The sequence below is a fragment of the Trichomycterus rosablanca genome, chromosome 27 (genome assembly GCF_030014385.1).
Source record: "Trichomycterus rosablanca isolate fTriRos1 chromosome 27, fTriRos1.hap1, whole genome shotgun sequence".
Lineage (NCBI taxonomy): Eukaryota > Metazoa > Chordata > Actinopteri > Siluriformes > Trichomycteridae > Trichomycterus > Trichomycterus rosablanca.
In genome coordinates, this window is record NC_086014.1 from 13,781,238 (window position 1) to 13,805,544 (window position 24,307).

At 36.4% G+C, this 24,307-nt stretch overlaps 3 protein-coding genes across 4 annotated transcripts; all 3 read right to left on the reverse strand.

The window, feature by feature from the left end:
- Window positions 1–16: 16 nt before the first annotated feature.
- Window positions 17–15,409, reverse strand: eif3jb (eukaryotic translation initiation factor 3, subunit Jb). 2 transcript variants are annotated; one of them, XR_010007726.1, is made up of 9 exons: window positions 15,295–15,409; window positions 15,105–15,196; window positions 3,809–3,869; window positions 2,874–2,965; window positions 2,651–2,765; window positions 2,360–2,533; window positions 1,613–1,686; window positions 392–1,044; window positions 17–210 (listed from the first exon to the last, which is right to left on the reverse strand). XR_010007726.1 is itself a non-coding variant. In XM_062989408.1 (8 exons), the coding sequence occupies exons 1-8, from the start codon at window positions 15,314–15,316 to the stop codon at window positions 913–915; spliced, it is 762 nt and encodes a 253-aa protein (XP_062845478.1). In that variant the 5' UTR covers window positions 15,317–15,409; the 3' UTR covers window positions 17–912. The 2 variants fall into 2 exon arrangements, 1 of the variants encoding a protein (XP_062845478.1); XM_062989408.1 differs by having other exon boundaries at window positions 17–1,044.
- Window positions 15,410–16,774: 1,365 nt separating this feature from the next.
- LOC134303887 (stereocilin-like) lies at window positions 16,775–18,199 on the reverse strand. The gene is made up of 4 exons (XM_062989342.1): window positions 18,082–18,199; window positions 17,384–17,481; window positions 17,146–17,296; window positions 16,775–16,952 (listed from the first exon to the last, which is right to left on the reverse strand). Exons 1-4 carry the CDS (start codon window positions 18,197–18,199, stop codon window positions 16,858–16,860), a joined length of 462 nt encoding a protein of 153 aa, XP_062845412.1. The 3' UTR covers window positions 16,775–16,857.
- A 1,546-nt stretch (window positions 18,200–19,745) lies between these two features.
- strc1 (stereocilin 1) lies at window positions 19,746–22,843 on the reverse strand. The gene is made up of 9 exons (XM_062989343.1): window positions 22,821–22,843; window positions 22,706–22,730; window positions 22,363–22,521; window positions 22,099–22,239; window positions 21,605–21,666; window positions 21,375–21,510; window positions 20,698–20,786; window positions 20,440–20,575; window positions 19,746–19,946 (listed from the first exon to the last, which is right to left on the reverse strand). The coding sequence occupies exons 1-9, from the start codon at window positions 22,841–22,843 to the stop codon at window positions 19,746–19,748; spliced, it is 972 nt and encodes a 323-aa protein (XP_062845413.1).
- Between the last annotated feature and the right edge of the window lie 1,464 nt (window positions 22,844–24,307).

Below are 24,307 nucleotides of genomic sequence, written 5' to 3' on the forward strand. Positions count from 1 at the left end.
GTCATGCAATTCCACACATTATTTAATGTTTTTATTAAATTAGATCATTAAAAAACGGCTGACGTCGTGGTGTTGACAAGTTATGGGTGCGTGTGGGGGTTCGAATGAAACACCTCATGTGAAATACCAGCGGTGAGCAGACAGATCGTCAGGTTAGGCAGTGCGCTCGCAGCCAGAGCCCCAGATTCCTGCGTAACGATGCACTTAAATCTACCAGCATCAGAGAGCAAAGTAAACTTTTAAATAAACACAACAGAGAGGAGAAATCACTGCAGCGTATGAGATTATTTCATAAACAGAACACTAATAGTCGTGACAATTTAATAGTGAATCTTAAAAAAGAAACTGCAATGCTTTTCATTACTATCCCTTTTGAAATACATGTATGTACCTCCAGTGCTCACACTGTAGTGTCTGCTGTAACTGCGCTAACACCTCCGGAGAATAACCATAACATAATTCCACAGGAGTAAAATATCCGTCGCTCCTCCTAGACGTTCTGTTTCCAGGTATTTTGCATAGAATATCATCTCTATGGAAATAAAACTGCACAAAGGTTAACGCTGTATGATATTTCTGTTCGACCAAAATAAACACGTTTCCTATGATGTGTTCTATAAGGCATTCAATTGATACGAGCCAATCAGAAGTCACTTGTGCAAAACGTCCGGTGTCTCGGTCAGTCAGAGGCAGAGTTGTAAATACAAGGCAATTTTATTCTTCTCCTTTTGTCACCAAAGGTTAATGTTGGTGATAGCAGCTTCACTAAGAATCGTTCTGACCACTGAAGCACAAAGTAAATGGTTGACAGTGTTCGGTTCACTCCAGAATGGCACTGATGAATACGACTGAGCGCTGCATGTCTGAGGGGGCGGGCGGGGGTCGCTGGGGAGGGGCGGGATTCAGCCTTCGTCACATGAAGTCGTCGTACTCGTTGTAGCCGCCGAGGTTGCCGTAATCATCCAGGTCGTCTTTGAGCTTTGCTTTTAAACCACCGCCGGCCAGAACGAGCTTCTTTTTCTTCTTGGTACCTTTGGCTTTTTCCTACAGAGGGATCAAAATAGCAAATATTTTAGTACAGCAAAGCTTCATGGATGACGCACTACTTGGAAGTGACGATATCTACCAGAGCTGACTACACGCCCCTGAACACGGCAAAATAAAAGTAGAAGAAGTGACATCCAGCTCCAATCTCTGAACCATGAAGAGACCACAGGCTCTGGTTTTATATGGCTGGCAAATGTACACATGCATTTTGGAATAAGATAAACACATATGTGTACATGAGTAGAATAGAACAGAATGCTGTGCTTTATTTGTTGAAGGCCTAGCTCGAGGGCCCAACAGTTGCTGCATAGCAGAGACAGGATTTGAACCAACAAACTTCTGACTGACAGCACAGAGCTTACCTACTAGGCTTCCACTGCGTGTGCAGGATGCCATTTCAATATAGTACATAAAGCCAGTGTTTAATCGTAACAATGCGCCCTCTCCTGCTTCACAGAAAAATGACACCACAACATGCTGGGTAGCCTCTACACAAAATACATACATCTCATACCACTATACCAACACTATAACACTCATGGACACAGATGATGACATGATTTACCTTTTCCTGCTTTTGTTTTTCCGTGAGAAGAACCGAGAGGGAATTGTTGATTTTCCTTAAGTCATCTACCTCCACTGTGGAAAAGAAAAACACACACACACAGAGTTTATTTACTCAGCAATAAATTAAATGGTTAAAAAAAGTGAAACCAGAGCTCAGATATTTTTAGCACAATCGCTCCCTCTAGTGGTCATACAGGGTCAAAGCAAAGCTTATTACACTGTTATGCATGATGAGAACATACTGACCATTTTACCGTGTATTTAACGTTCAAGATTTAATAAATAAAAGCTTCTGCTTGCTTGTGCCTGCTGTTAAAAGATTTGTGCATACACAATTCTTATTTATTTTAAATGTAAGGGTTTTTAGTCTTCATTTCATATCTTACATGTGGCAGAAGGTTTGCACATCACATTTTATTGCATTCGCCTTCCCAACACGTTCAATTCAACAAATACACAGTAATGGTGTGTTGACCCTTGTGTTGACCTATCCCAAAGATCGCACTTGGCGGTGGTGTGCCAAGCTGACACTACAAGGCACATAACCGATCGCCTACCTGGTAAATCTCTACATGCGGGAACAAGCAGGTTTTAATGTGGTGATTAAAACACACCAAAATCCAAATCTCTTTTTACTTAACGTGACGTAAACATACAACCTAAAAACTAACCACTAAATCTGTTGGGTTACTTAGGTAACGAGCATCAAAATAAGTGGAAATGAACACAAGTGAAGAGTACTCACATGAAATACAGAGCTCTCGGAACAGGGACTCCAAAAAACTGGAATAATGCACCGACTTCTCAAACTGTGAAATCTTGTCTAGCAGTAATTTCTCAAAAACGACAAAATCTTCAGTGGTGGAGGGACACATGGCTTCAATTCCCGAGGCACTGTTTGTGGTAGCCGTGTCGACGCCTGCAATAATAAAAGAGCACGCTGGATTAATTCCCATAATCCTGCTCAACACCTGTCTGGAGTCAGAAACCTCTCTGTGTGTCAATTCCCCTCGCTGTGCTTGCTGCAGGGACTTACCGAACGCTTCACATGCTAGCGCCATGTCTGATTCTTCCTGTAACTTCTGCACTCGCAGTTTCTCCGCCGCCTGCTCCTCAGCTGTGAGCTCGACATCGTCCTCCGACTCTTCTATCTATTCAGACGTGTCAAAAAGAGAAAACACGAATCTAGAACAAACTAAACATACATCCATTCATTTAGAAATAAATAAACAGAGCACAAAGCCACCACAGTTACTCACCCTTTTGCTCAGCTCCTGTTGTTTTTTCTCTTCCTCGAGTTCTCTTTCTTTTAGCTTAGCACTAAGCTTTTTCTTCTGTGGAACTTTCACCTCTGCGAGAGACAAACACGCTAGCATTAAAAAGAGATTAAAAAGACTCTGGCGGCCACATAACATCACACAAAACAGTCATCTACAGCAGTTTGTAGATTTTTGCATTTTCTTCTTCTAGCTGTTCTCAGTTCCCATTTCAACTCTTCTGTAAAACACGTGAGCCGTCTTCTGCAAGTGTCGGACTCTCACAGACACAGAGGGTCACATTTTGCCCTCTGTAATTTATTCACCAGTCGCGCTGTCGCTGCTAGACATTCGGCCAGGTCGATATCATCTCTGCATCGAGTCGAAAACCGAGAGATCGAGCTCCGAGTGGTGGGCTACGGCATTAAATCACTGGGCCACACAAAAGCATTCCATCTCAATCAGTTTAAGTTCAGGGCATTGCTGGACTAGTTTAATAATCATAATAATCATCAATAAATTGGTCTCTGTAACCACGGTCAACTGATTACATTGGTTGTTTAAGTCACTTAGAATGTAGATGTAAAAAGGGCTTACAAAATATAACTTGGAGTTCTTATCTGCTTATATTTCAAGTTCCAGTCTTGGAGGTGCCAAAAGCCAGGCCATGTCAGGCACTCGACAAACACAACCGGCCATGAACGGGGAATAACTTTTGTGACGCAGCAATAGTGACTCTTTCAGTCTGTTCAAGGTACCAGCAGAGAGGCGCTGCGCAGTTCTTGGTTTGTGTTAGAGCTCCCTGTAAGAAATTCTCTAACTTCTGTGCAAAAATAAATTACACCCTTCAGTTTTGTGAAATACGTTTACGAAATACAAACTTGGCATTGTTTCTGAGATTACAGCTTGAAATTACATAATGTCCTGGGAAACCACACCTGTTTTCACCTCCTCCTCCTCCTCCTTCTTCTGTTCCTCTTCCTCATCATCCCAGTTATCCTGCACAGAAAACAAGAACAAGCATGAAACGCTTCCAAGTCTTGGTAACTTAAGTTAAGACACGTAAAGCTCGACTACAAAACAGTGCATCGTGTATTTTATATTCATACATTTCACCATATCGCTGCTAACTGTAATCTCTGATGAAATATCAGCCTCTTTGAAAATGAATGGTAATATATAAAGAGTTTCGACCGCATTGTGAAAGACTGTACATCACTGTTCCAGTGGTATCTCATTGGTTAAAGTGCAGGTCTAGTAATCAGACGATTGCTGGATCGAACCCCACAGCACAGCTGCCACTGTTGGGCCCTTGATTGCTTAGTCTGTATATGGTCACAATTATAAGTCGCTTTACACAGAAGCAGTCTGGTAAATCTTAGAGACACTAGGTGAGACAAACTTTCTAAAAAATGCTAAAGAGCTTGAAGTGTTCTAGCACCTCAGGTCATTCTCTAGCATTTTCTCTCTAAACCAACCCAGCAGGAACTTTATCCAACACAACTAAACAAACCAGATGTTAGAACAGCAAGGCTAACTGATTTAACTGATAAGAGGAATGAGGTGTGCGTGTGCTTGCTTAGTGTGAAAACATGCAGCCACACCAGCCCCTGCCAGAAAAGACTGGACACCACCTGTTTCGAAACGATTCCCATGGATTCTAGATCAGTCTGAAATGACACAAGGCAGCATGCTGTAATCAGCTGTTTTACTTTATATCACACCTCCACTGTAGTGACAGATAAAACTATGAAGAGCTGAAGAACATTTAGCTTGATCGTTTGTATTTGTATCAGTAAAACTACTAAAAATGACTGACAGTGTAAAAATAATCACATGGTGTATGAAAGGCCCAAGTGTGTCTGACTAGCAGGCTAAGCTAATCAGTGAGTCAGATGGTGTAACCAGACAGGCGTTAATCTTATGAGAATAATCCAAAGTGAATATTTAGAATCAAACATCGAATCTAAACTGGACAGGACGCGGTCTGATCAAAACAACGTGGTGTCAGTCGGTCAACACATGGATAAATGTTAGCACAACTGCTAATGCTAATATGCTAATAATGCTAAAGCACCTCGGTACGGCCCGTCACTGTTTAACTCGCTTTCTTTGATGGATTAAGAAACAAACCATGACACATAGAACCCATAAATGTATTTTTCTTTTAATGTTGAGTCGGTGAACGTGAAACAAGAAGCCAGTTAGCTAACGTCACGTTAACAGCCGGTGTCAGCGTGCTTCACGGCTGTGTTCCAAACCGCACAGTTCAGCACCACAGAGTGTGTCTTATATTAGGACACAACCGAGTGTCAATATTTACTAGTGTGCAAAATAGCAAATATTAGATATTCAGCTCCAACAAGCAAACAGCTTTCTGATAACATTTACTTTTATTATTATTTATTTAGACGTTTAGTGAGATGTTTAACCACAGCAGAGCTTTTCGTTTTCTATAAACACATAAGACATGAAAATAATGCCCACTGGTAACAAAATCTAGAAAAAAAAGCTAGAAAAAAGCTTGAGGAGGAGTATAAAACTAATATAGACTTATAGCATATAACTTGAATGAATAAAATGCTTGTAAGGTAGTTTTAATGATGAGAACTTTTGTGTCTAAGGTTAATTATTAACAAGCAGAGTGTACTGTATATTTACAACGCTCCTTACATAATATATAAAAAAGTGGGGAGGGGATCCTGTCAAAAAAACTGGTCGCTTAGTGGTCTGGACAGGATAGGTACTGGACAAGACCAGTGATCAGAAAGTGTCTGGTTTGAGTCCCACTCTAACCCTCAATGGGATGCACTGTATTTGGTCACACTTGTTCCTCGATATGGATAACAGTGTCAGCTAAATGCCATAAATGTACATTGTTCATGTACATACACACAGGGGATCAAAATGTATACACACTTTAATAATGTTATCTATGGAATTTTTCTAAATTGAATTGAATTACGGTAATAATGTGTAGCACAATGTTCAAAGGTGACTTATTTTCATCCTTAATGTCTGTATTTATTATTTAGTAATACAACTAACTTGTATTCAGGTTTCTCTACTGTTGACATGTGTACACATTTTGGCCCACACTGTATATACTGTAAAGGAATGTACTGTGTACTGTATATACTATGTAATGTAAATATTGCAAAGCAATAAACTGTATGCTATATAATGTAAATACTGTAAAACAATATACTATATACGTATATACGTATATATATATATATATATATATATATATATATATATATATATATATATATATATATATATATATATATATATATATAATATAATGTATACACTTTCCTTCGGGATCAATAAAGTATCTATCTATCTATCTATATCACTAAAGCAATATACTATATATACTATATAATGTATATACTGTAAAGGAATGTACTGTATGCTATATAATGTAAATACTGTAAAACAATATACTATATACGTATATATATATATATATATATATATATATATATATATATATATATATATATATATATATATATAATGTATACACTTTCCTTCGGGATCAATAAAGTATCTATCTATCTATCTATCTATCTATCTATCTATCTATCTATCTATCTATCTATCTATCTATCTATCTATATCACTAAAGCAATATACTATATATGCTATATAATGTAAATATTGCAAAGCAATAAACTGTATGCTATATAATGTAAATACTGTAAAACAATATACTATATACGTATATATATATATATATATATATATATATATATATATATATATATATATATATAATATAATGTATACACTTTCCTTCGGGATCAATAAAGTATCTATCTATCTATCTATCTATCTATCTATCTATCTATCTATCTATCTATCTATCTATATCACTAAAGCAATATACTATATATACTATATAATGTATATACTGTAAACCAATAAGCTGTGTATATTTACATTTACATTTTTGGCATTTAGCAGACGCCTTTATCCAAAGCGACTTACAGTACAGGAACAGTATACAGTCTGAGCAATTGATGGTTAGGGACCTTGCTCAAGGGCCCAACAGCAGCAAGCTGGCAGTGGTGGGGCTTGAACCAGCGACCTTCTGATTACTAGTCAAGTACCTTAACCGCTAGGCTACAACTGCCAATACTATGTAATGTATACAGTGTAAAGCAGTATACTGAATATACTATGTAATGTATACAGTGTAAAGCAGTATACTGAATATACTATGTAATGTATACAGTGTAAAGCAGTATACTGAATATACTATGTAATGTATACAGTGTAAAGCAGTATACTGAATATACTATGTAATGTATACAGTGTAAAGCAGTATACTGAATATACTATGTATACACTGTAAAGCAGTATACTGAATATACTATGTAATGTATACAGTGTAAAGCAGTATACTGAATATACTATGTAATGTATACACTGTAAAGCAGTATACTGAATATACTATGTAATGTATACACTGTAAAGCAGTATACTGAATATACTATGTAATGTATACAGTGTAAAGCAGTATACTGAATATACTATGTAATGTATACACTGTAAAGCAGTATACTGAATATACTATGTAATGTATACAGTGTAAAGCAGTATACTGAATATACTATGTAATGTATACAGTGTAAAGCAGTATACTGAATATACTATGTAATGTATAGTGTAAAGCAGTATACTGAATATACTATGTAATGTATACACTGTAAAGCAGTATACTGAATATACTATGTAATGGATACAGTGTAAAGCAGTATACTGAATATACTATGTAATGTATACAGTGTAAAGCAGTATACTGAATATACTATGTAATGTATACAGTGTAAAGCAGTATACTGAATATACTATGTAATGTATACAGTGTAAAGCAGTATACTGAATATACTATGTAATGTATACAGTGTAAAGCAGTATACTGAATATACTATGTAATGTATACACTGTAAAGCAGTATACTGAATATACTATGTAATGTATACACTGTAAAGCAGTATACTGAATATACTATGTAATGTATACAGTGTAAAGCAGTATACTGAATATACTATGTAATGTATAGTGTAAAGCAGTATACTGAATATACTATGTAATGTATACACTGTAAAGCAGTATACTGAATATACTATGTAATGGATACAGTGTAAAGCAGTATACTGAATATACTATGTAATGTATACAGTGTAAAGCAGTATACTGAATATACTATGTAATGTATACAGTGTAAAGCAGTATACTGAATATACTATGTAATGTATACAGTGTAAAGCAGTATACTGAATATACTATGTAATGTATACAGTGTAAAGCAGTATACTGAATATACTATGTAATGTATACAGTGTAAAGCAGTATACTGAATATACTATGTAATGTATACAGTGTAAAGCAGTATACTGAATATACTATGTAATGTATACAGTGTAAAGCAGTATACTGAATATACTATGTAATGTATAGTGTAAAGCAGTATACTGAATATACTATGTAATGTATACACTGTAAAGCAGTATACTGAATATACTATGTTATGTATACAGTGTAAAGCAGTATACTGAATATACTATGTAATGTATAGTGTAAAGCAGTATACTGAATATACTATGTTATGTATACAGTGTAAAGCAGTATACTGAATATACTATGTAATGTATACAGTGTAAAGCAGTATACTGAATATACTATGTAATGTATAGTGTAAAGCAGTATACTGAATATACTATGTAATGTATACACTGTAAAGCAGTATACTGAATATACTATGTAATGTATACACTGTAAAGCAGTATACTGAATATACTATGTAATGTATAGTGTAAAGCAGTATACTGAATATACTATGTAATGTATACAGTGTAAAGCAGTATACTGAATATACTATGTAATGTATACACTGTAAAGCAGTACACTGAATATACTATGTAATGTATACAGTGTAAAGCAGTACACTGAATATACTATGTAATGTATAGTGTAAAGCAGTATACTGAATATACTATGTTATGTATAGTGTAAAGCAGTATACTGAATATACTATGTAATGTATACAGTGTAAAGCAGTATACTGAATATACTATGTAATGTATAGTGTAAAGCAGTATACTGAATATACTATGTAATGTATACACTGTAAAGCAGTATACTGAATATACTATGTAATGTATACACTGTAAAGCAGTATACTGAATATACTATGTAATGTATAGTGTAAAGCAGTATACTGAATATACTATGTAATGTATACAGTGTAAAGCAGTATACTGAATATACTATGTAATGTATACACTGTAAAGCAGTACACTGAATATACTATGTAATGTATACAGTGTAAAGCAGTACACTGAATATACTATGTAATGTATACACTGTAAAGCAGTACACTGAATATACTATGTAATGTATACAGTGTAAAGCAGTACACTGAATATACTATGTAATGTATACACTGTAAAGCAGTACACTGAATATACTATGTAATGTATACACTGTAAAGCAGTATACTGAATATACTATGTAATGTATACAGTGTAAAGCAGTATACTGAATATACTATGTAATGTATAGTGTAAAGCAGTATACTGAATATACTATGGAATGTATACACTGTAAAGCAGTATACTGAATATACTATGTAATGGATACAGTGTAAAGCAGTATACTGAATATACTATGTAATGTATACAGTGTAAAGCAGTATACTGAATATACTATGTAATGTATACAGTGTAAAGCAGTATACTGAATATACTATGTAATGTATACAGTGTAAAGCAGTATACTGAATATACTATGTAATGTATACAGTGTAAAGCAGTATACTGAATATACTATGTAATGTATACAGTGTAAAGCAGTATACTGAATATACTATGTAATGTATACAGTGTAAAGCAGTATACTGAATATACTATGTAATGTATACAGTGTAAAGCAGTATACTGAATATACTATGTAATGTATAGTGTAAAGCAGTATACTGAATATACTATGTAATGTATACACTGTAAAGCAGTATACTGAATATACTATGTTATGTATACAGTGTAAAGCAGTATACTGAATATACTATGTAATGTATAGTGTAAAGCAGTATACTGAATATACTATGTTATGTATACAGTGTAAAGCAGTATACTGAATATACTATGTAATGTATACAGTGTAAAGCAGTATACTGAATATACTATGTAATGTATAGTGTAAAGCAGTATACTGAATATACTATGTAATGTATACACTGTAAAGCAGTATACTGAATATACTATGTAATGTATACACTGTAAAGCAGTATACTGAATATACTATGTAATGTATAGTGTAAAGCAGTATACTGAATATACTATGTAATGTATACAGTGTAAAGCAGTATACTGAATATACTATGTAATGTATACACTGTAAAGCAGTACACTGAATATACTATGTAATGTATACAGTGTAAAGCAGTACACTGAATATACTATGTAATGTATAGTGTAAAGCAGTATACTGAATATACTATGTTATGTATACAGTGTAAAGCAGTATACTGAATATACTATGTAATGTATACAGTGTAAAGCAGTATACTGAATATACTATGTAATGTATAGTGTAAAGCAGTATACTGAATATACTATGTAATGTATACACTGTAAAGCAGTATACTGAATATACTATGTAATGTATACACTGTAAAGCAGTATACTGAATATACTATGTAATGTATAGTGTAAAGCAGTATACTGAATATACTATGTAATGTATACAGTGTAAAGCAGTATACTGAATATACTATGTAATGTATAGTGTAAAGCAGTATACTGAATATACTATGTAATGTATACAGTGTAAAGCAGTATACTGAATATACTATGTAATGTATACAGTGTAAAGCAGTATACTGAATATACTATGTAATGTATACACTGTAAAGCAGTATACTGAATATACTATGTAATGTATACAGTGTAAAGCAGTATACTGAATATACTATGTAATGTATAGTGTAAAGCAGTATACTGAATATACTATGTAATGTATACACTGTAAAGCAGTATACTGAATATACTATGTAATGGATACAGTGTAAAGCAGTATACTGAATATACTATGTAATGTATACACTGTAAAGCAGTATACTGAATATACTATGTAATGTATACAGTGTAAAGCAGTATACTGAATATACTATGTAATGTATACAGTGTAAAGCAGTATACTGAATATACTATGTAATATATACAGTGTAAAGCAGTATACTGAATATACTATGTAATGTATACAGTGTAAAGCAGTATACTGAATATACTATGTAATGTATACAGTGTAAAGCAGTATACTGAATATACTATGTAATGTATACAGTGTAAAGCAGTATACTGAATATACTATGTAATGTATACAGTGTAAAGCAGTATACTGAATATACTATGTAATGTATACAGTGTAAAGCAGTATACTGAATATACTATGTAATGTATAGTGTAAAGCAGTATACTGAATATACTATGTAATGTATACACTGTAAAGCAGTATACTGAATATACTATGTTATGTATACAGTGTAAAGCAGTATACTGAATATACTATGTAATGTATAGTGTAAAGCAGTATACTGAATATACTATGTTATGTATACAGTGTAAAGCAGTATACTGAATATACTATGTAATGTATACAGTGTAAAGCAGTATACTGAATATACTATGTAATGTATAGTGTAAAGCAGTATACTGAATATACTATGTAATGTATACACTGTAAAGCAGTATACTGAATATACTATGTAATGTATACACTGTAAAGCAGTATACTGAATATACTATGTAATGTATACAGTGTAAAGCAGTATACTGAATATACTATGTAATGTATACAGTGTAAAGCAGTATACTGAATATACTATGTAATGTATACAGTGTAAAGCAGTATACTGAATATACTATGTAATGTATACACTGTAAAGCAGTACACTGAATATACTATGTAATGTATACAGTGTAAAGCAGTACACTGAATATACTATGTAATGTATACAGTGTAAAGCAGTATACTGAATATACTATGTAATGTATACACTGTAAAGCAGTACACTGAATATACTATGTAATGTATACACTGTAAAGCAGTACACTGAATATACTATGTAATGTATACACTGTAAAGCAGTATACTGAATATACTATGTAATGTATACAGTGTAAAGCAGTATACTGAATATACTATGTAATGTATACACTGTAAAGCAGTACACTGAATATACTATGTAATGTATACACTGTAAAGCAGTACACTGAATATACTATGTAATGTATACACTGTAAAGCAGTATACTGAATATACTATGTAATGTATACAGTGTAAAGCAGTATACTGAATATACTATGTAATGTATACACTGTAAAGCAGTACACTGAATATACTATGTAATGTATACACTGTAAAGCAGTACACTGAATATACTATGTAATGTATACACTGTAAAGCAGTATACTGAATATACTATGTAATGTATACACTGTAAAGCAGTACACTGAATATACTATGTAATGTATACAGTGTAAAGCAGTACACTGAATATACTATGTAATGTATACAGTGTAAAGCAGTATACTGAATATACTATGTAATGTATACACTGTAAAGCAGTACACTGAATATACTATGTAATGTATACACTGTAAAGCAGTACACTGAATATACTATGTAATGTATACACTGTAAAGCAGTACACTGAATATACTATGTAATGTATACAGTGTAAAGCAGTATACTGAATATACTATGTAATGTATACACTGTAAAGCAGTACACTGAATATACTATGTAATGTATACACTGTAAAGCAGTATACTGAATATACTATGTAATGTATACACTGTAAAGCAGTATACTGAATATACTATGTAATGGATACAGTGTAAAGCAGTATACTGAATATACTATGTAATGTATACACTGTAAAGCAGTACACTGAATATACTATGTAATGTATACACTGTAAAGCAGTATACTGAATATACTATGTAATGTATACACTGTAAAGCAGTACACTGAATATACTATGTAATGTATACACTGTAAAGCAGTACACTGAATATACTATGTAATGTATACAGTGTAAAGCAGTATACTGAATATACTATGTAATGGATACAGTGTAAAGCAGTATACTGAATATACTATGTAATGTATACAGTGTAAAGCAGTATACTGAATATACTATGTAATGTATACAGTGTAAAGCAGTATACTGAATATACTATGTAATGTATACAGTGTAAAGCAGTATACTGAATATACTATGTAATGTATACAGTGTAAAGCAGTATACTGAATATACTATGTAATGTATACAGTGTAAAGCAGTATACTGAATATACTATGTAATGTATACAGTGTAAAGCAGTATACTGAATATACTATGTAATGTATACAGTGTAAAGCAGTATACTGAATATACTATGTAATGTATACAGTGTAAAGCAGTATACTGAATATACTATGTAATGTATAGTGTAAAGCAGTATACTGAATATACTATGTAATGTATACACTGTAAAGCAGTATACTGAATATACTATGTTATGTATACAGTGTAAAGCAGTATACTGAATATACTATGTAATGTATAGTGTAAAGCAGTATACTGAATATACTATGTAATGTATAGTGTAAAGCAGTATACTGAATATACTATGTAATGTATACACTGTAAAGCAGTATACTGAATATACTATGTAATGGATACAGTGTAAAGCAGTATACTGAATATACTATGTAATGTATACAGTGTAAAGCAGTATACTGAATATACTATGTAATGTATACAGTGTAAAGCAGTATACTGAATATACTATGTAATGTATACAGTGTAAAGCAGTATACTGAATATACTATGTAATGTATACAGTGTAAAGCAGTATACTGAATATACTATGTAATGTATACAGTGTAAAGCAGTATACTGAATATACTATGTAATGTATACAGTGTAAAGCAGTATACTGAATATACTATGTAATGTATACAGTGTAAAGCAGTATACTGAATATACTATGTAATGTATAGTGTAAAGCAGTATACTGAATATACTATGTAATGTATACACTGTAAAGCAGTATACTGAATATACTATGTTATGTATACAGTGTAAAGCAGTATACTGAATATACTATGTAATGTATAGTGTAAAGCAGTATACTGAATATACTATGTTATGTATACAGTGTAAAGCAGTATACTGAATATACTATGTAATGTATACAGTGTAAAGCAGTATACTGAATATACTATGTAATGTATACAGTGTAAAGCAGTATACTGAATATACTATGTAATGTATAGTGTAAAGCAGTATACTGAATATACTATGTTATGTATACACTGTAAAGCAGTATACTGAATATACTATGTAATGTATACACTGTAAAGCAGTATACTGAATATACTATGTAATGTATACAGTGTAAAGCAGTATACTGAATATACTATGTAATGTATACAGTGTAAAGCAGTATACTGAATATACTATGTAATGTATACAGTGTAAAGCAGTATACTGAATATACTATGTAATGTATACACTGTAAAGCAGTACACTGAATATACTATGTAATGTATACAGTGTAAAGCAGTACACTGAATATACTATGTAATGTATACAGTGTAAAGCAGTATACTGAATATACTATGTAATGTATACACTGTAAAGCAGTACACTGAATATACTATGTAATGTATACACTGTAAAGCAGTACACTGAATATACTATGTAATGTATACACTGTAAAGCAGTACACTGAATATACTATGTAATGTATACACTGTAAAGCAGTACACTGAATATACTATGTAATGTATACACTGTAAAGCAGTACACTGAATATACTATGTAATGTATACAGTGTAAAGCAATGACTGAATTACAGTTTAGGAAATGAATATATGTGAACGGTTCCTATAAAACACAGGACAGCATTGTTGTTTCATTTCCTAAATGTGTCTCATTGTGACTTGTTCTAACTGTATTTATCCACCGCTGCTGTAACCACGTTGTGTTTGCTGGGTAGGGCGCACTATGCTGAAGTGATTTGAGACACAGCCTTCTAGTTTAGCTATTCGGCTAACTAGCCTCACACGTCCAGAATAGCAACAATAACAGGCTCAGCTCACCTGGTGGAGCTTTTTCTACATACACTAAGTGTTGGAACCCGTTAATAAAACAGTGTTATGTACCTTAACGTCGTCGTCCTCGTCCTCTCCCTCCCATTTGTCCTGCAGTACCGCAGTCTGCTTGACGGGCTCGTTCGGCTCGAAGTTCTCCGTGTCTACAACACACACCGGCGTACAGCTCACAAAGTCGCTCAAAACGGACCAGAACAACCATGTTAAACACACTGAACACTATAAATAACGTATTACTTACCCCAAGAGTCAGAATCCGCCATCTTGTAAGTGAGCGGGTTTATCAACTCGTCTAACGTTAGCTGAGGGAAAGCATGTGCGCGCACAAACCGAAAGCGCGTTCACGATCGAGGGGAACTGACGAGGCCAGTCACGCGCGCGCCCCCGCTCGCTGAGAAAAACGACTGAAGACGAGCATGTGCGCATGCGCAGTGCACAAACAAACAAAATCAGGGTAATTCAACAGTCGGACTGCAGCCAGCTATTAGTATTAAAAAATGATTAAAAAAACGCAAGGCATTGAAAAATAGTTTGTTCTATGTTTCTGGGTTTGTTTGCACAACGTTCAGCCCCTGAATAAGTGAGAAAAGCAAAATGACAATAATAGTTTTTAAACCTGTTGCTGGTTAATGTGAGTAAACAAGAAATTAATGTTCCTTATTTAGAACCAGCATTACCTTTTTTATTTAAGATATATACACATATTATGCAGTACTGTGCAAAAGCCTTGGAGCTGCAAAAGCTGTCTTAGCGATAGTATAATAACCATGTTATTATTAGTTAACAGTCTCTTTATTAGAATACAACCAGAAAATACAGGAACTTTGTATGCATAGTTAAAAAACAGATTCTTTAGGCTAAAGTGGCAAGTATTTAATGTGTCCTTTGAGCAAAAGCAGGGATCTGGCTCTCTAAAACCTAAATGGAATGGAACCCTAATTAATGTCATTGCTAACACCGGTATTTGTGCTACTATTTCATGTCAAAATGACCGCTGTAAAAAATGCTATTACACCAAGTTTGTGCAAGACATCGTCGTACCAACTTTATAAATGTTTTTGGTTAATTGTGTAGCCACTGATGCGCCGCTGCTTTCACATCATCATCACATGAAAATCTTCTTCCCCTTAAAGCTTCTTTGAGCGTCCAAAAAGGTGGAAATCAGATGGAGCTAAATCCGGACTATAAGCGTCTCTCGGTCTCTCAGACACGACCGATTACTCCTCCTCCCACCCTCACCGCTTATAATCAAAATATACAAGTGCAGAAACTGTTTAAAGATCTTTCGTATAAATATTAATAGTTAACTGTTTGTAATGTTCTCATATTGAGACTGAACAAAAACTTATTCACTTATGTTCACAAAACATAACAATGCAACACTATTATTCCAGTGAAAATATAAACTGTAATTCTGTAGGAAAAACACTTGAAAGGTGATCGTTACTGGTCCCTGATAAATACACACATTTTAAAACCCTATGTCAACATTATAGCCATATTATAATAACTCTTTAAACAGTATTCACATTTTTCACAGTTCACAAAGCATTATAGTAACAACACCATACAGAGTCTAGTAATAAATAAAATAAATACTTTTAAGCATGTGCATATTATAAAACACATAAGACAATTTAAGCATAAATAAAAACCCACAAACTTTCATGCAGGTAACACAAATGTTTAAATAAATAAGTCAGTTTAAAGTGCTGCTGTAAGATCATATATACTGTATATATAATATTACAAATATGAAGGAAATTAAAAAGCACACGGCTGGTCTTATAAGAAAGCTGCTTCATCAGAGACGGCCACTGAAAATCAGCGTCGAATGTAACACCAGTACACTGCAGACGAGACAAAGACTCCCAAAGATTTTTATCCCTGACGACCTGCCTGTGGACACACACACACACACACACAATGGACAGGGGTTTATTTAAAATAGTGAAAAATCTATTTGGGTGTAAAAAAAAAAAAAAAAAAGACAAGACAAGACAAGACAAGAAAAGTCTGTGCTCTGTAGTATAAGATTTATTGAGTATAATTTGAGCTGTTCCTCACTAACAGGAGCAGGAAATGCTTGTACCTCTGAAATCCACAGGTTTGTCCTCCAGAGGGTTGAGGACCATGGAGAGAGCGGTTTCCTGTACCGGGCTGAGAGCTGCACGCTGGGCCGTGGTGACTGCCGCTGCCTGCTCATATGAGAAGAGACTGATCTGGGCCTGATTAAACACAACCTGCACGTGAACACAGAATATTAATGTTTAGTATTCAGGATTTTCACATGATCATGTCTTTAGATTTTTTTTAATAAAGTGACTTACTGCAAACTTTTCCGCTGTAATTAGAGAGATGGCGAGGGGGGTGATGCCCTCTATCTGTTCCTTCACCAGGGCAGACATGGCCATGTCTGGAATCCCAGCTACAGGTCAGAATCAGAACATTTTTCATGTTACAAATTCACATTAAGCAGAGGCACAAATAAATAGGTACAGATACAGATCAGTCCTTACTAAATGAACAGACAAATGACATACAATGCCATGAAAAACATATTTAAACACACTTCTTGTTTCTTAAATATTGTTTACTGTAAATGCTTTCTAATTATAATACAAAATGTAATATAAAACACAAGGAATTATAATTTATAAGCTGCAGGACACAGTCAAGCGAGCCTTACGTCGCCACATGCAATGTCAAGGCTGCTGCTGGTCCAAAATTATCTCAATAAATCATGACTGAAGTGTGTTTTTGATCACATAATCAAAGGAAAAGCAGAAGAAGGGGCCTCTCTATATACAGCATCCTAAAGCCTATAGCAATGTAAAGCTTGCTTGTGTTTTACTGTTTCACTGTGTTATCTACTTTCTAATGGTACAAATAAGCTCTTTTTATACAAACACATCAACTATACTCCATCATAATCACTAATAAGGGATTTGCCCTGAACTGTAAATATGGTACAACCTATTATTTTCCTTTTTAATAAAGTTTTAATAAAATTGGGACAGGATCTTACCAGCAAAAGCACCGATTTCGATGAAGACCTCTGGACCCCAGGAGCTGATGGGTCCAAATGCTACATTCTGGCTGAGCAGAGCAATCATGGCTCGAAGTTGCTCCTCGCTGCACGACATGTTCAGACGGCCCAACCATAACACTGCCTTACTGTCAAAAAAGAGAAACACGTAGTGCACACAGTCTTGGGAAGCTGATAATGATGTAAAATGTCATGCTAAAAAGTGCAAACTCACCTAAACTCAACAGAATTCAGACTGTGAATGACAGGAGCTTCGATCCCACAGATGACGTGTCCGAGAGCGACGAAGAAGCTGGAATCCAGTTGGCTTGTGGTCAGTTTGGTGGAGTTAAGTATGGTAGAGAACAGCACTCCTAACTGAAAAACAGGCCAGGATTGTTTTTTTAAACACAAATAATTCACTGATAATGCCTGTGGATTGGTTGTGTGTCTGTAGGAGGAGGGACAATTGCTGGAACTGAGTTTTTTTGTCGCTGGGGCAATTACTGCTCTATTCTGATCAGGGTCGCTGTGGGTCAGGATTTCCTGGAATCACGAGTTTGCAATGCAGTAACACACCCCGGACAGGACGCCAATCCAAATCTATCGTCTGTCTGTATCTAGACGCCTGACTAGCCAATAGCAGTGCTGGTTCAAACCCTGGATTCTTGCACTGCTAATTACCTGTTTCCTTGTCCAGGAGTTAACAGCTCCCAGAGGAGCAACGGTGCGAATATCGGACAGTCCGAGCAGTGCCAGTTCATTCAGCGACAGCTGCGTGGCAATGTGACCCAGCTGACCAATAACAGACGGAGAAAATGACGAGGCCACACCATACACCTGCAAAAACAGATCTCACAGTAATCGAGGCGTAGAGAGCCGGTGGCTATCACAAAGACAAAACAATCAGCAGAACTGTTAATAAAGTAAACAGTTCTGTACATCTTTGGTTTTGCGAAGCAGCAGCGTCAGCTGGTTGGCGCTGAAGAACGAATCCCGACCAATGAGCTCCAGACACCTGCGGAAAGCCTCTGAGGACATGTCTGTCAGACTGGTTACGGGCCAGGCGGCAGGCTGACTCACATGCAGGCTCTCGCAGGTTGGAATCAGACCTGCAGCTGAGAGAAACACAGAATAAGACTCAAATTCCAAGCTAAAATTACACAATATGTCAAATATGAATCTGGTCATTCAGTACAGTGTGAAAAATGAGATACTCACTGCGTCCGGGTCTGAGCAAACCCAGGAAGTACTGGAGAACAAACTGCTTATTGGGAAAGAGTTCGGAGCCCTCGTGTTCACACAGCGAGCCTATACGTCCTTCTTCCCACTGCTGCCGGCTGCTGAACAGCCTCTCAATACTCTCCTGGCTCATCAGGACCTGTGGAAACCGAGCGTCACGTGTACACATTCATACATGCTGAACCAGGAATCAAACTAATTGTGACGCCAAGTAAGAAATAAGCAGTAATGATCGATTGAATGGCTTACTGGAGGAATCCTTTGGATTACATCTTTTGGAAGGAAGAATAAGAATCTATCCACTTGATTCAAGGTTGCTGGAGTCCACGTTTCGACTGGGCTTTGAGAAGCAATAGAAAACACAACTAAAAATCCAAAAATCCTTTCTTATACTTAAAGTCTGTCTAAATTAGTCACTTTCCTTACCCAAATGTGCTGGGTTCTTGCAGCATTAAGGCCACGATGCCCCTTTTACTGCTATCGTAGCAGAAACAACGTAAAAACTCAATGCCGTCCACAAAGAAGCTCCTGTCCAGCTGCACAAAGACTTCATCCGCCACAAACGTCGCCATGATACCCAGTGAGCGGAACTCCTCTTCAGTATACGGTCCAGTTTGCATGCCCTAAATGGTCACACAGCATTGTAGGCGATTATATTAGATAAAACAGCTTGAAGTGCAGTATATTCTGTTATAAGGTCTGGCTTTTGAACTCATAATTTTAGTCCAGGAGTCTTTACAGTGTTTGATTTCTGATTAAATGTGAACTGAAAGTGTAGCAAGTGTAAGAGACGAGCTAGGGTCAAATCTTCCTAACCGCAGTTAGAGTTAGAGTCCTAGCAGTGCCACCAGCCTGGTCGGCTACCTAACAAACACAAATGGCCATGTCTGAGGGAGGAAAGGCTGGACTCCAAAACAGAGGGATTCATAAAGCATGTGTTCCTTCATAGATGAGTAGATGAGTAACATAGCCCGAAGTAAAGAAGAGGCTGATATAAAGAAGAGTTTGGCTTTGGCGTGGTGCGGCAGGGATCACCAGAGTGAACAGAATTATTAAATGTATATACACTAACTTAGACGATACAGTAGTAGGGAAAAAGTAATAAGGGATACTGACCAGCCTTTGTATTATCTTGTTCACCAGCACAGTCTGTTTGGACCTGGGGATGGGCAAGAATGACTGTGGATCCAGAACAATCATGTTCCTCAGGAAGTCCATCATCAGCACAGAGAATTTCTTGATGGTGCTCATCCTACACAAAAATAATATATTTAATACATCATAAACCTCACATAAGATCAGGGCTGTTCCTGGGGTGATCATTTCTGCTGCATTTACGTATGGTAGCCCAGATATAGGGTTTAAAGGACTTACGGAATTGAGACGGCAATCTCAGCGCTCATGTCACCAAGAAGCTCAGAGAAGAAGTCGTAGCGGTACATTTCCTCAATCAGACACTTTTTCTAAATGAAAGAGAATGAAAATCATTAGCACTGTAGCTCATCAAACAGGAACCAACCATCCAAACCATTTTTACCATTGTTAACAGGCATAACAAATCAATACTGTCAAGTAAATATTGAACTTTAAAGGCTCATACTTGTACCTGAAAGGTTTATAAATACATGATTAGATGAGTCTGATGTTGACTGTTGTTTTTGCCTTTTTTCAAGTATTCATTAGAAGGGTCAGACCCCCCAATACCCTGTGATTTGAACCATGACCTCAACCCCAGTAAACATCTTTGGAATAATGATGAGCCACTATGAGCCAGGCCGTCCTATCCAACATCAGAGACTGACCTTACAAATACATTTGACCAAATTAACACCACAGGAATTCTGTGAAATGCCTTTCTTAAAGAGTAGGGGCTGTTATAGCTACAAATCCTAATTATGCCCATGGTATTGGAATGGGATTTTTAACAAGCTTATTGTCTGGTGTCCACATACTTTTGGAAATATAGTGTAGTTTTAAAAAAATGATGTAAAATCCAGCATTCTAACACACTAAATTAGTCTAACAACTTTAGCCTTAATAAATGTAGATACCAGTGATGGGTGAAGTGGCACCGGCTGCCCTCTCAGAACCTCCAGAACGTCTCGAACGGAGGACACGGATGCGTAATTCTTCACGAGCTTCGTCAAAACTTCACAACTCACTCCCTGAGCGACCGTCCCCAAAGACCTACCCAAAACAAAAAGTATGAATATAAAGACAAACATGAAATACAGAATAATTATTTGATATATTTATACAATGGCTTTAAAATAGAACTCACTTGAATTGCTGTATTGTGAGGCTTGGCGTGCTGGTCAAAGCCTCGTCAAACAGGGTCTTGGCCTGCATGAAATAAATCAATACATTTTGTATTATCCCAAATAAGTATTGGGACACCACTTGTAATTGTTAAATTTAAGTGTTTCAGCCACAACAATTGCTAACAGGTGTAATAAATCAATTATATAAAGGAAATTATATGCTTCTGACTTTGCAGCAATATTTTAGGGAAGGTCATTTGCTGTTCCAGCATGACTGTACCCAGTGCACAAAGCCAGCTCTATAAATACATGAATAAGGCTCAGTTTAAAGCAGCTCCAGAGGCCTGTCGTGTGTCTGTGTAGGCGCGGGCAGCTGATAGCAGAGCTGATATTCGAACTCCACCCAAGCTCTGCACGTGTTACACAACAAAAGAAGCTCCAGTCTGATGATTAAGAAACTCTACAATGCTACTACGTGCATGTGTGTGTTTCAGGTGTGTGTGTGTGTGTGTACCTGTTGGGTATTCCAGGTATGGGTATAAGGAGCTGTGCCATTGGTCAGAAGGAGGCGAGCTTGAGGCATTACACACAGGAGAGGTGTGGTCAGGAGAAGAGGTTCTAATTTATCTAACCATGTGCTCACTGCTGAAGAACCCTGAGCGAACACATCAACACACTGAATGTTAAGACACACACACACACATCTATCCATCCATTATATTTATTTATTATATTATATATACCAAAAAGTATTTATTAGTGGTTATTTGTAGCTTACCCAGAGTTTAGTAGTAATGGCAATGGCCTGTGGCGGTGTGTACTGACTGAAGTCGATCAGGGCAGGAAGCAGGACATCAGGGGACAAACTGGACAGAGCTTGGACCGGCAACCCACTTATCAGTGAGCCCAGCTTGGACAGAGCGCCTGGATCAGACAGCTGCCACAGCACACACAGGAAACACATTCATGCCCATACACTTCATCTTCAACTCTACTTCCCAAATATAAGTAACCCACAGTTTATTTAGGTGTAGGCTACTACAAGCGACACTTACATTTAAGTTGGATGACAGCTTGTCTATGATCACAGCTGCCTAAAAACAAACACATATAAACGATACATGACCACCAGATTCAGGTAACATTCTACAGAAGGGAATTCAGGTGAAAAGCCAAAAACGATCGAGCGGAGAAATTTGAGGTTCAGGACGTCTCGAGTGTCCTCGCTCAGCTTACCTTATGGCTATTGAGAGCCACATGTTAACCTGCTCATGCGGTTCTAATGCGGTCAGTCGGTTCTACACCAAGAAACTCTGCTCCGCTGTATCGGCTGCCATCAGCCTCCCACCTGTTTACCAGCCCTCTCACAAGGATCGACCCTTCTCACACTTGCATGACATTTGACCCCTGTTACCGTCCTGAGCACTTACAAGACTGACAGAGCTGCGGATAGCTTACAGATACATACGCTGTAATAAAAAAACTATTTAACAGTTTGGGGAAATGGCAGATTACTACAGAGAGTCTCAGCATGTAGTGTGGAGGACCACACTTTTCTCTCTGTATTCTTTGACCGCTTGTGCCAGCACCTTAACCAAATGATAGTTTTGTTTGTTTGTTTGTTTGCTTGATTCTTAATGGCATGTCATCTGCTATGGCTATTATCATGGCTGAATAATTCATGGCTGAGGTTCTTGCTCCACAGAGGGGGGAAGCAGGGGCCTGGTCTTCCTTTAGCAGGTAGTTATGAGTGAGTTTGTTCCCATCGACCAAATTATAGTAGTTGTTATAGTAGCCCTCCCTCCCTCAGTGCCCACCCAGGTTGGTAGCACCACCCATTCTTAAGTCTAGTGTATTAAACAGCAGTTCCACTCAAGTGCACTAAAACAACTTTACTTCACACTCTAACACTCTAACTCTGTGGTATGTGTGGTACTGCATCAGTGTGTGGATTATATATAGCTAACACCCTACATACCTGTGTCGATGTAAAGGGCACAGACGCTAGATCACCCAGGGCAGGGCGGAGCTGGGACTGGCCGAGTTGCTGCAGGAAGTCCGACCCCAGCAGTGGCAGGAACGGGGCGAGCTCGGACACCTTCCGAGAGCTGAGAGAGGCCGGAGACTGCAGCTCAGACTGGGTCAGAAACATGCTGGAGATCTGAGGATTACAACATGAGAGATGGAGAACAAACAGAAGACGACACCTTTCTGAATGCTATCATTGATTTTTATGTTTTTACGTATGATAACTCTTAGAGTTATTTTGTTTTTATTGATGAACCTTAAATAAAATGACTACAATTTTAAGAAAACTCACCATGTTGCTTGGAACACTGATTCCCTGGGCTACACACATCCTGATGTTCTGCTGGATCACCGGGAACACACTAGTGCCCACATATGCTTGCAGGTCACTCAGCTTGGCCTGGCAAGTCAGAGTGGCTAACCTAAAGTATGTAAAAAAAAATGCTACACAGTCAAAAATGCACAAAATATAAACAATACTGGTAGCAAATGTATTTTAGCACATGAGCATCCTGTTAAGCGGAACATGTTTTACTTCAAATGTCTTTCCACGTCCAAACCTTTTAAACTCTTCGGCTGTGAGGTTCCTGTACGCTGCGGTGACGCTCTGAGCTACGAACTGCTGCTTCAGGGCTCCCAAGTCGTCCATCAGAAGAACGTCCAGACCGTTCAGGAGCTTTAAAACACGTACACAG

Excerpts from the sequence above, each read along its gene's own strand:
- eif3jb (XM_062989408.1), bottom strand. The coding sequence starts at position 15,316 with ATGGCGGATTCTGACTCTTGGG. Across the intron at positions 15,197-15,294 it reads GGCGGATTCTGACTCTTGGG|ACACGGAGAACTTCGAGCCG; the intron begins GTAAGTAATACG and ends TGTGTGTTGTAG. Across the intron at positions 2,966-3,808 it reads GGAGGAGGAGGTGAAAACAG|AGGTGAAAGTTCCACAGAAG; the intron begins GTGTGGTTTCCC and ends TGTCTCTCGCAG.
- LOC134303887 (XM_062989342.1), bottom strand. The coding sequence starts at position 18,199 with ATGTCGTGCAGCGAGGAGCAACTTCGAGCCATGATTGCTCTGCTCAGC. Across the intron at positions 17,482-18,081 it reads CGAAATCGGTGCTTTTGCTG|CTGGGATTCCAGACATGGCC; the intron begins GTAAGATCCTGT and ends TCTGACCTGTAG. Across the intron at positions 16,953-17,145 it reads CAAACCTGTGGATTTCAGAG|GCAGGTCGTCAGGGATAAAA; the intron begins GTACAAGCATTT and ends GTGTGTCCACAG.
- strc1 (XM_062989343.1), bottom strand. The coding sequence starts at position 22,843 with ATGTGGCTCTCAATAGCCATAAG. Across the intron at positions 21,667-22,098 it reads ATACCTGGAATACCCAACAG|GCCAAGACCCTGTTTGACGA; the intron begins GTACACACACAC and ends TATTTCATGCAG. Across the intron at positions 20,787-21,374 it reads TGCCACTTCACCCATCACTG|AAAAAGTGTCTGATTGAGGA; the intron begins GTATCTACATTT and ends TCTTTCATTTAG.